Source organism: Grus americana, chromosome 1 (genome assembly GCF_028858705.1).
Source record: "Grus americana isolate bGruAme1 chromosome 1, bGruAme1.mat, whole genome shotgun sequence".
In the NCBI taxonomy this organism is placed as follows: Eukaryota; Metazoa; Chordata; class Aves; order Gruiformes; family Gruidae; genus Grus; species Grus americana.
Window position 1 is genome coordinate 4030197 of NC_072852.1, and position 13035 is coordinate 4043231.

The 13035-nt window shown below is 38.9% G+C and overlaps 1 protein-coding gene across 8 annotated transcripts in view; it reads right to left on the reverse strand.

Moving 5' to 3' along the window:
• MKLN1 (muskelin 1) overlaps positions 1-13035 on the reverse strand; it is a 97082-nt gene that overhangs the window by 72203 nt on the left and 11844 nt on the right. For 2 of the 8 annotated variants that reach the window (XM_054844852.1, XM_054844871.1), the window contains exon 1: positions 3025-3167. Coding sequence is in view for 5 of the 8 variants with exons in the window: in XM_054844806.1 (XP_054700781.1) it covers positions 1539-1627; positions 3025-3167; positions 10366-10435 (302 nt within the window). In the remaining 3 variants the exon portion in view is untranslated. Of the gene's footprint in view, positions 1-951; positions 1070-1538; positions 1628-1663; positions 1697-3024; positions 3168-10365; positions 10436-11300; positions 11320-13035 lie in introns of those variants that run through there. The other 6 variants (XM_054844816.1, XM_054844806.1, XM_054844826.1 and 3 more) reach the window with 6 other exon arrangements.

A 13035-nucleotide genomic window follows, 5' to 3' on the forward strand; every position in this document is an offset into this window, starting at 1 on the left:
TATAACACAGAATGTTTATTGCTATGTGAGGAACCCATCCCAACAAAATAAGTCATGTAACTATTAACACTACTCATGTCATGTCAGAGAAAAAATCGTGGTAGTAGGAATTAATCAGCATTTCATTTTCCTAACAAGCTCCAACTTACTGCCACACTTTATAACATCAGAACACATTTTGCTGGAATACAATTTACACATCCAGAGAAGTAGCTAGCAATCTTTCCATTTGCCCCTTTAGCCCTCCAGTAACTACTTGCTGGTATTTAGCCAATGAAAAAATAACATTTCCTAAGAAACTAATGTGGGAAGCTTCAGAATACATGAAGAGGGAAAAAAAAAAAATCAATTTAACTTTCCTGATGTAGTCAACCTTTAACTCTAACTATTCCTCTACTCTTGAGGTTTCCTAAAGCCAACTGTTACAGATGCTTCCAAAAGTAGCAGCCAAAAAAAAACCCAATGAACAACCAATTTCTCTACTTCTCTAAGAATGGGAATTACCACTGTTTCTGGCACACAAATGACTTTTTTGATTCCCAGCCTGAAACTTTCAATTCCTCAGGCAAACATGAGATTCAGAAAGCTGTGTAGAAGACACTAGAGCAAAGGGCTCAGAGGAGCCCCTACACAGCCACTATCATCCAAGTCTTGGCAAAGGAATTACCCAACACTTCAAAACACGCCTAAATTCATCTAAATTAGTCAACAGGATCTTACCTCATTTTTCAGCAACTACCTCCTTGCTCTATTTTTAACTTTCAACAGTTAGTTTAAAACCTGTCATTCTTTCACTATCTCAGTAGATAGGAAGGGGAAGCTAAATTTATTGAGCTACAAAAAGCTGAAAGGCCTTAAATTCTTAGATTAAATCCAACCAGCATCACTGACAGCCACTGTAAGACCCTTGTTCTCTCCGGCCTGCACAAAGCAAGGAAAAGAGATCCTCACCTGCTCCCATCACAAGTCACAGTAACCGGCCTTCGTTAGCACCCATTTTAGCAAACTTCACCAGAGAAACAACACTAGACATCATGGGGTGTAATTCTTCTTTGCCCCTGGATGTCACCTTTAGCCGGAGATGAGACGTAATGATTAGAGTAGCAGGAAGAGAACAAGGAAGGCTTCTGCTGTTGCTCTGTCTCATAAGCGTGAGAACAAAAAGAATTCAACCTTTTTCAAACTCTAGGGTTGTCAACCCTGAAACTTTTACCAGTATTTAGCTTAATGATTTTAAGTTCTATATAGCAATTTATAGTAGGACAGTAAGCAGCTTCTCCAGCAATTAGTTGACTCAACAAGTGTATTTCTTAAAATGACTGTATTTCACTTTTATTCCCCAGAATTTCAATTATGAAGCTATTATTTCTTAGTAACAGGACTTCACTGTGTTTCAATCTAACCAGCCTAAAAGATCATAAAATGGAACAGCTATTGTGGATACTTTGCCTGAGTACAATGAAGTCACAAGTGCCAAGATTGGCACAAGTATAAGAAGAGATTATTTTCTACTCAGAATGCTGAAAAAATGCATTTACCTATCTTAATGAATCGACAGGGGAACATCTGTTCATCAATTTTATGCTTCAAGGTGAATGTTTCTTTGTTATAATCATTCTTTAAGCCACTGTGGGAAAAAATAAATAAGGTTACTAAATCTTACCTTGTATTTTAGGACTAGCTAATAAACGCAATCTAGGTCATGCCTGAAATGCGAAGCTTGTTTCATATCACTATGAATCATAAGTACGCATGCTGGACCAATGCCTGGACTGCTATCCACCATCTTATCTCCCTGGGAGGCAGCACTGGCTAGTGGTTTCAGGAGGGAACTGCCATCGGATCAATGCTGCTTGCCTACGCCTGTAACCCTGCAACTTCAGCAAGAGATCGGCCTGAACCGCACTTTTCCATTTTTAAGAGGGAGCTGGACCAGCTCTCAGAATTATCACACTGCCAAAGTGCTTTGTGATTCATTTATGGGCATCACTTTATATTTAGTTTATCACAAATTTTAAGTCCATTTTTACTGAAGGTTCAAGCACAGGTCCCAAAATAAGAATTTTTTAATTAAACTTCAGTACAAGTGAAATGACATTGATATCAATAATTACTATGCTACTAAGACCTCCTCCCCCATAATTCTAGGAACAATAAAGTCAAAGACTGGTCTATCTAAAGAGGGCGAAAGGGCGGGAAGGGTTGTGGCTAGTTTCTATACGGTCTTGAAGGACATCTGCAACAAAGAACTTCCCATGTTTCTCCATGGCTATTCTGCTTGCCTACAGATAGTGTACACCCATACATTCCCTGGAGGTGGACTTTCCTTCTGTAGGTCTCCAAAAATAGACTAGTCCTTGCTACTCATTTCTCCTGTACTCCTAGATATTTAAATATCATTTCCCTTTCTGAAACAGAAGACTCCTTAAAAGGCCCTTGCAAATTTACATTAGCAACTACTCAGAAGCTCTGGATAGCTTGAATAGCCAAAAGGCTCTTTCTTTAGTCCCTATCAGTACAACTACCAAATCAAACTAAACAAAGAAAAACAGAGGTTTTCCATTTGCTTACTTCATTTATTTACCCATTTGAAGAAAGGCAAAGCAGCTGACTAGTTCAGACCTTTACAGCTGCAACCAGGTCCTTGACACAGGCAGGTTATTTGGGCTTTTGAAAGCTACTTTAAGTTACCCACACTTGGGGAATCATTTCTCTTGTGCCTTAAGCACACAGAAGAAAGGAATCGCAATCCAGCAACATTGCGCCCTGCTCTCAGCTCTTCCAAATCTCCAAGAGTTCGCTCTCCACAAAGCCTCTATGGTTAGAGCAGGATAAGGAAGGCTTCCTGGAGCGAGTGTTGGGATTGCTGCTCTCTGACCTGACCATAAACACAAGGGCAACTAATTGCAGGATCACAACCACAGCTCTATTACACTGTTAGCCATGTGTCTGCTTGGGAGTGAAGGGGAAGAGCATTTTGGTCCAGCCTTTATGATTACCATAGCTGATGAAATCACATCTTACCTGGATAACAGATCTGTCATGTTTTCCTCATTCATCCCACCAAAGACTTTAAACTTCTTTAAATTGCAGACATGCGTTTTCTCGTATTTGCCAAATGTGATACTCTGGACTATGGCAGGTCTCTCAAGTTTCAGAATCAAATACTGCAGAAGAGAGAACAGTGAATTTCAATATTAAAGCCAAGGCTGCAAAACACACTAAGGGAGAAGCATTACAGCCTTCAAAAATTCAGTTTACAAAGCCAGGGGATGAAAGTTAAGATGATCCCTTCCCATAATTATATTTTCTCCTTTGTTCCTGGAACGAAGCAAAGGGGTTTTAGGAATATTACTTTAAAAGCAGTTTATCCAGGAAAAAGATTTGGTTGAGCTACCTATTCCTAGCATTTCTATTCAGGGCTTACATACATTCCTTCAAGCTGGACACAAGACTTCCTGAAATCTGGCAAATAGGATCAAACTACGAAGAACGATGATTCAAACGCCCACTACAGCCTGAAATGAAACCTAAACTGAATACACAATTAGATAAATACAGTATGTTCCACATGCTAAGAGAACATCAAATTACTTTTCCTCTCTGGGCTAACACTATTTAACCACTGAACACAGACTAAGTTTGATGTGTGGCTAACATAGGAACCAACTGCTTATTAACCGTACCAAATAAAACCAAGCCACTTAACTGACAATAAAGGGGCTTTACACATAGAACAATGAAACTGTTCTCCCTTGTGAACATTTGCTCCCCCCTTACACAGATGTCACCCCCCCCACAGTGTATGAATACTCAGATTATTTATATTCAGGCCCCAGCTAGTAGCTTCACCAGCAACGCTGGAGGACAAGATCTGTTGCACTTGAAAAGCATATGCAGAGAAGCACTTGCACCATTCATCAGGGACCATCGAGCACCAAGTTCATTTAACCTGCCCCTACAAAACAGGTCTTAGAGGGGGGCTGGAGACATCCTGTTTTGCAGAATACATCGAGTTTTATACCTGAAAATGTGTTTAATTCTCTTCCCTAACTTCTCAGAAATAAACAGTACACAACAGAGAAACGAGACGAAGTGCAGAATCAAAATTTCTCATCATGCTGGATTTTGTTGCAAAACCCTGTGATCCAAGGCTACAGTACAAGCAGATCAGTAAGGTGTTATAGGACACCTCCCACTACAGGCACTGCTGGTGGCCCTTTCCTCTAAGCAGCAACACTGCCAAAGCAGACATGACGTAGTATTTTGAGTCTTTCATCGACATCTAGTATTTGCGTGCACGTGACTGCTTTCTCTGGTTCCTGAGTAGAAACTAGTATCTCCCCATAAAGTGCTGTGAGCATCACTCTGCTTGTGCTCAACAGCTCCATCAGTAGGACAATCTTAGCCTAGAAGTGCATCCTCAGGTTGAGAAGCAGAACAAATTTTCCTATCCATTTAGTTCTCAGTCTTTTTGTTGTGGCCCTATAAAGAAACTAATTCCGAATCTAGCAGTAGTACTGACATGGTTTTAGAGAGCGTCAGGATAAACGCATGATCTCAACAGCTGGTCCTCACTAAATTTACAAAAAGCTTAGCTTAAAAGAAATACTTGTACATAAAGTGGTTACAGAAGATAATGCCGACTGGGTAGGTACCTAATGGAATGTGGAAAATTTACTGCCAAAGATGTTTCCAGCAACTCAATTTTTTTCAGAATGAAGAAAATAAACCAGTATCAGCACTGCTAGGGTATGATAGAAGACTGCTTTGGTGCTTTTCTGGATTTTTTTTTTTTTTTTAAATGAGCAATGTTTAGTTTTGTGAAGAACACCATCCACCTAAATGTCAGAATCCACTGTTAGTTTAACTAACAGTAAGCCATGCTTTTGTCTCAAAGTGCTTTCCAAACTTCAGAAAAAAACAAATTTCTATACAGAAAACAGATTTTTCTAAAGCAGAGGAAAGAAAGAGATGAGCAAAAGGACGGTCCTGTAATGAGCAAGGCAGTACTTGATACATGGCACAGCCCACTGCCAAAATTCCCATGCAGAACAGACAGTACACAACAACGTCTAAGAATTCCTCCCACACCGTCATATCTTCCCCACAGATTTCTCCCGAAGCTGAAAAAGCAAAGCTAGCACTACCAGCATCAGCAACTGCAATTCTTAATCTTGCTGGAATCACAAACCTAATGCTTGGGTCACGAAGACATACTTTCTCAAGTACCACGCAAGATTTGCAAAAGCTGGGCACAAACGTCATCCTGCACTATTCAATTCTTACCCTAAATTACCCTAGAGAAGATCAGGACTGCAGTTAAATCCTTTATCTCTGCATACATGTCTAGAAGAGAGCAAGGCATGGCAATTACTCTATGTGGCTAGCAGTGATTTCTTAAGCCTACGGACAGGGAAGGAACTCCACAGACCTCTTTCCTGCTTCCACACGTCCCATCACCTGCTGAGTCAGGTGGATGTTACAGAAAATATAAGCACAAAAGCTAAAGACAACCTTTTCATGAATTCTTCTGCTGACTGAAACAAAAGACAGGTTTGCTTTAAAGCCTGTGGCCCAATACCTGTACCTGTATATGCATTTTTTATATTTTTTAAAAACATATACACACAAATACACATACATAGATGTACTTTTTGGGTTTATACATAAACACACACACTGCTGCCACTGTGGGAACAAGTTACAAATCTCACTGATGTCGAAAAAAATATATTGCCTCAAGAGCCGCAAACAGCTGGCTGCATGGACATTTTTGGACTGCTACCAGGATTTCACATGTGACAGACTATTCTCTATAGCTTTGAAAGATGTGATAAAAGTGTACATAAAATCAAGTGATTTATTAAACCTGAAAAGAACAAGTCCATGACATTTCAGACAAGTACATATACCAAGATATTTGACACTTTTCTGTCCTACTGCTATAAGTAGCATCAGGACGCTTAATGTCCAAGTATTCATGAAGTATTCCAAAAATCCAAATTATAAACTGAAGTGTGTGTTCATTAGAGGCATGGCACAGCACACAGCCACTAACTGGAGTAACTGCAGAAACCTCAGCCTAATTGTTAAGCCTCAAATTATACCACTTACAAAAAAAGATGCTATGAAACATTAGAAGAGTAAAACTTCTGGTTTATGATTAAATGCATTTGTAAGTGAAGGTGCACAAAGAGTAGAGAAAGTCATGAATGGCACTTCAGCACCTCAAAAGCTTGTTAATGTACACCCAAAAAGGCAAATCCAGTCCTGTCACACTAGGAGCTGCAGCAAAATCCCCAACTTTTTTGAAGCTCTGGTCTGTGCTACCATTTGATGACAACCATATGCATGCTTCTGCATCACACAGCTGAGTGTAAATTTTATTAGTGTACTTTAAATTAGTTCCTGATACAATCTACACAGCAGGATGGAAATCAAGAGAGGAAAACTGGTCTTCTCAGATGCAAAACTGAAACCAATTGTTTGGACGGTGCCACTAACTTTATACATATGCTCTTCAACTGTTCAAAATTTACATTTCCACAAATACGCTGGCCCAGATTCCAAACTGCACTACGTAAGCTGCCTGTGCATTAGAGTCACATTGTATTTTATTAATTTCTTTCTCTTTAACCATCTCTGCTCAAGTATTTTTTATTAGGGAGTAGTGAAACTTGTATTGCATGTGAAAATAAAAACACAAAATAACAGAGGCTGCCCTTGCCCACTACACAAGCCTATCCACTGCTTTCGCAATTAAGCTTGTGGGTAAATAAAAATCTATCCTTTTGTTCTACGCATTACTAATCAAGCCAGTCAGGGGAATTATATGTTCTTCTGCACGCAGTCTTCCAAGTCAGACCATCACTGGAGCCATCAGGACGAGCATTTATGACAGGGCCGTGGTCTTCAAAGTTACCAGTCTTATTGCTTCGCAGTTCCCACGTAAGCCTAGAACTAGTTTAAAAATAGAACGATCAGCCCTCTTCTGCCTGAATAGGTTACTACATAACAGGTTTGTTATTGAATATATACTTTCTGGGTCATTCTATTTCAAGACTCAAGAAAGATATCTAGTTTAACAAACAGAAAAACAGCTGCCATATGTATTTCCTTTCACTGGCACTCATTCATAACCAACTGGGGGCTTTCATGGCCACAAGAATTATTTAACTCTACCATACCCGTAAAGGTAGACAAACCCTTCACTAAATATAGTCACATGGCAGCATTCCAAGTGTCTAGACTTCCACTTTCATTTTCTTTCCCTTTTCAAAAAGTTTAATCTGGACTCTGGCACATTTACTGCAAAGCATGGATTTTCGCTGAGCTACTGAACACATTCTCAGATTTTTACCTATGTTCTTCTGATTCAGACTCACCAAAGCAAAAGGAATGCTCTGAAAGAAAAGGTGCCTGGAGAGGTTTTTTGTTTCCATCACCAAGGGAAGGGAATAATTCAATGTTTAGGGACTTGTATTTTTAACTCTGAGCCAGCACAGCACCACCATCCTGGCAGGTCATTACTAAACCTTTACACTAAGGTGAGAAACACTAGCGATTAGGGCTGCAGCTTATTAAAATATCTCATGGCATGTTCCAGTGAGCATGACTGACATTAGTCCTTGCGTTGTGTCTGAGCTCTAGTTTCAGCTAGTGAAGTTTGAAACAAGGAAAGCTTTGTTTTACTGAGTTTTAGTTCACTTCCTGTCCCGGACTGTTATGGCTGCCCACACAGTTTAACAAGCACGTCACTGCAAAAGCGACCAATTTTTAAATGAAGTGATGCCAACACACAATCCATAAAATGCTTTGCAACTTCATTTTCCATAGGAGACATGATGTTTATTTTGGGGATTAAAAGTTATGTGTATATATCCTCATTCTTCGGAATATGAAATATTCAACTTCTATTTCTAACATAAAGCAACTAATTTCCCCCCAACTTCTCTCCCCACCGCACTTACAATTCGGTCAACCACTACTTCAACTGAAGTTTTCCAAGCTAAGAATCTGCCTTAAAAACTTCAGCCATCTGCAAGAACAAGGAAGCAGAAAACCTGTATAGAAGTTTTAACTGCATTAAAAGTTGGCAGTCTTTCAACGGGCAAGGTGCAAGAACTAGCTATTTTGAGCAAACATAGCCAAATCTGAAGCTCTTTTGTCAAACATGAGATAACACAATTTGGAACTGTTTGCTTCTATATAAACCAAAATAACAAAACCTGCATTCTTTGCACACAGGCCTCTGCAAATTTTAATTCCCCATTTCCTCTTCCAGTTAATTTTTCAACAGAGAAGTTACACTGTAAAAAAAATGCTTCACATGAATAATTAAACACTCAGGTTAGAAGCATGAGAATTAGCTAAAGTACATATTAGAGACACTGTTAATACATTATCTCTCACACCCAGGATTGGGCTTGCTCAATACATGAGCCACTGCACAGTATTTTATATTCTCACTATTGGATACAGAGATTGAAGCAAGAAGAATCCAGAAGGATGGCCTTTCCCACTTAGGCAGCCAGGTTTTCTGTTGGTTTTGTCTTTAAATATCACAGAATAAAACTCAAATATTGTCTTGCCAGTCTCAATTGCCAGGAGGAAGACTTTTTGCAAGAGAGACGAGAGACACGGAAAAGGTGAGAGACACATAAGATGTACAGATACAGATCTATGATAATGTTAATTCATCTCTCCCGTATCAAAAGTTTGGTTTAAATGACTTATGTGGGGAAGTGCCCAATTCTCCTGGGTTAGTTCAGTAGTTCTGCAACAGCATCTTCATTCAGGCCATGATCAATACACATAAAATTGTTGGAAGACATCTCTTTAACAAGCTTATATGGTTTGTACAGAAGTCACTAATTATTCCCTGCTTAATGTACATGCTTGAATATAACTTGTATCACAGCTTGTCAGCTTTAAGCATACATTGGGAATATTCTAAAGCATCCAGTTACAAGAAATGTATTCCCATTCCAGAACCAGGTTTTTAAAAGCACAAATTATGCAGGATGGCTCAGAAAATGAAAAAGCAACTCTTAGCAACATAAAGCATCTCAGGTGAAAAACCCAGTCCAAAGCTACACCACAAGCCAATCTTGCCTTGTGAACAACAAAGTCCTAAGAAAAACACGTGCTTCCTGCATGAAAGGAAGTAAAGGATGGCACAGACTGGCATACAATACATGCTCAATACCCATTACCCTGCAATCAATAGTTCCTAGATAGACTAAAACTGCTTCAGGCTATGGGATAAATTCCTATGCTATCAAAATGTATATATGTAAAAAAAAAAAAATTAAAAGAGCAGTAGATGCACAGAGGCATCAAGGGGATCAAAAAGTATTAGTCTTCACAAGCAGGTTTATGAAACACATTAATGGTACAAACAGAATACTTTTCCATCTCCTCCTAAAAAACCCCCACTTTTACAGATACAACAGTACAGAACACTTATGAAAATCAAGATGAAAGCCTTTCAGCTGGATGCAATGACCTGCTCCTATAAGGAGTTGCCAGTCTAGATTTTTAACACACCTTCCAAGTAAAGTAGCAAGATTTACCTAGAGAAAAATTCTGTGAGACTTAACTCATGAGGAATACTTGGATTATGTAAGTAGATAAGCAGAACTTTAAGAGAGATACTGCGCAACACACTCCGCTGTGCATCAGTGTTTTAAACAAAACAATTTAAAACAAGCAGCGTAAGATACAGAAGCTGATCAAACAGTACTAGAGTAATAAGGTATAGATCTAGCATAAAGAGAAGGATAACACATTTATTGGAGAAAAAAAAGTAAAAGGATAAGCATATTTTTTCTGGGTAATCTAACAATCTAGTAAATAGTGAAAAGCAAATTAGATGCTAAAATCAATACAAATCTTTTTTTAATAAGGTGATTGAGCAGCAGCAGAGGTGACATTCACGTCTCTCTAAACAGAGTCTACATTTCTAAATGTGCTATTAGGAGAAACAAATACAAGCTCCTTAGATCTAGGATTCGGGGCCAGCAATCTACAGCAGTTTCCAGTAGTGCTGACAAAGGGGGACCTGTATGCCTCATTAGCAGCTTAATCTAACCATAAGGTTAGATTATTTCCAGTACAACCACAATTGTCAAGGATGAAACGTGAAACTTCCCCCGCAAAGAAGCGCTTCTTGAAAGATCACAAATAAATTGCTGGAAATGTAAATACCTAATGTACCAACACAACAACCCACATTTTACTGAAAGTAGCCTATAAAGGCTGTCAATATAAATAGTAGCAGCCTACATTTAAAATAAAAACTCCAATATATATTAAGTTGTACAACACAGCCACAACTGTTGCAGAGATTCAGATGCTTACCTGGGGAGGATAATTGCTTTCTGAAGACCATCTTGAGGACTGATCATTAGGCTTGTCCACCAAGATATTCCTAAAAAATGAGAAGCCAAAAGCAATTTAAGTAACTGCCACATTCTATTTTACCTCCTCAATAAGATCTGTCATACACACAGAACAATTAACATTCTCATGCAACTATCCAAATCACTAGGCAGAGACTAAGGTTCTCCCCCTTCTTTTATTAAAAATTTTCTACATCGCTATTTTACAGGACCCATCAAAATACGCCTCCAAGCCTTGTGGTTGTGAAATGGAGCTCCAAGTTGCGAAATAAAAAAATCCAAATTGTGAAATAAATGTAAAACAGATGAATTTACGTAGGCCCAAGTCCGCAGTGAAGTGGAAAAAACGGTCTCATTCACCTCAATGGGGTAAGAACTTTTCAATAAGGTTAAAATGATGAGTAGTAAAACAGTTAGCAAGCCAGAAACTGTCCTTTACTAGACAGGCAATACTGGAACAGAGAGAGCAAGCTGCTAACCTACTTAAGCCTTCTTGGAGTGTGGAAGATAACCATCTAACTCGTGCCAAATTTTACAAGTATTTTTCATATGAGCTACAAGCCTAGAACAACACTCAGGAAAGCAGAAGTTCACCCTTCAACTGGCAAAATTACCTCTGTGTTGCTTTCTTACCATTTGGAATAGCACAGCATTTAGGTAATTAACATAAACTCTGAATAGGTTTTCTTTGGCTAAAATGAAACAGATTCATCATGATAAACATATGAAAGATCTGCCTTCCCCTTTCCTATAACCCTGTGGTAAAGCTCACCTCCCAGATTAAAGACTGAAAAAAAAAAATCCCTAAAATAGTTATAGCTATTGGCGAGGTAATGATGCACCACCTGCTGGACAGGGCTTACGAGCTCTACCACGTCCAACTAACGAACTCACCAGCTCGTAAAACTTATGTAAAAAGAAGGAAGCAGTCATCAAAAGGCTTATGCCATCTCCATCTGCTGTGTAGGAGGAAAAGAACATGAGCATCTGGATTACTACAAAGGACTGGAGGAAAAAGCGCTCGTATAAAAGCTCAGAAGGGAAGGAGGTTAAGTCAGAGGTTGAGCATTAACAGAGAAATTAGCTCGCTCTTTCCACATTGGGCAGACCAAAATCACCACACTAGCAACAGTATCCAAGCAGTCCTGCACCGTGACAAGGGAGACAGTAAGGAGCTAGACCAGGGTGGCCCCTTAACATACTTATTTTAGAGAGCTGGACTAGTGGCTGTCCATCTGCAGGCTTTACAAGACACATGTCATGATTCTTATGTGGCATGGGAGCAAAACTCAGGTTCCCTCTCCCTTTAACTAGTTTCCATCATAGCATGGCATTTAATAACACATTTATCCATGCATCCCCAATGGAGAAAACATGCGTGAGCAGTATACAGACATGCACTACCCTCTTGCTCTAACCCCATCAAAACAGGAAACATCAAGCCATTAGTCTGCATAATTAAGCATCCACCTAAGCACATCTAGTTTGCAGTGCAAAGAGGCACAACTCCAAGAGAAAACCTAGCCCCTGCCTTTAATTACAACAGGGACAAAATGAACCAAGCAAACCAAAGGGGAGAATTTGAGAACTGATGAGAGACAGATTTCTAATAAAAAGCTGCTAGTCTCAAAAAGCCTAGTCACCACTAGAAACCAAAACACACTTGTTTTGAGAAGAATCACACCTGCAGTCTCCTACACCATGCCACAGGCAAGGCAAAAGAATATTTATTAATTTCTTAATACCTTTTAATATCTGGGTAGAGAAAAAATTGCTAACCTTGAAGGAGATAAGTATCTTATATGAAATACTTAAGGGACACAGATAAAGCCAGATAACACTTTATGGCTTTTCTCCGTTATGGAACTTTATCCTAGCATGAAAGACAACAGTTTACCCTAGAGAATAAATTTTATTTATGATGCTATTACATTTGTTTAAACATTAGACAATAAGCTCTTCACACGTTGAGCAACATTTGCAGGAATTGGCACTGTTACATGGTCAGATAATGCCCTACTGGAAAGAGGCATTTTATAACTGGGACAGATCCCAAAGATCGTATTTTTAGAAGTAGATTTGTTTGCTTCTCCAGGTCAAAGATCAGTTTGCCACAACCAAAGAGGACCTCAATCAGTGCAGCTAGACAAGATAAAAATCCTTCTGCAGAGACAGAGAAAAGGAACAGGCAGCTCACACAAAATTAAGGCTAAAAAGAAATTTAAAAGATAAAGATAGCAGTGTCAATGGAATTATAAATATGTTTAAAAAACATATGTGTTAATTTATTTAAACAAACATTGAAGACAAAAGTATATATATACATATATACACAAAGACAATTTACTGTAATGGTTTAGGAGAATTTACGGGCTTGGAGTAATTCAAACATTCCAGCAGTCACGAGACAGTAAGAAACAAACAAATGCATATCCTAATGACAGACGTCTTTTTCCATGTAAAAGCCTCTCTCTGGACATCACAAAACTCTTGCACAGTACCTGGGGCCAGGCTTTTCAGATATGACACCTAAATTAAAATCCAAAAAACTTTTAAGGTGAAAATGCCATTAATTCGATGACTTGCCACGTAATTTTCACAAGGCGTTAAAAGTAGTTGTAAGCCCTTG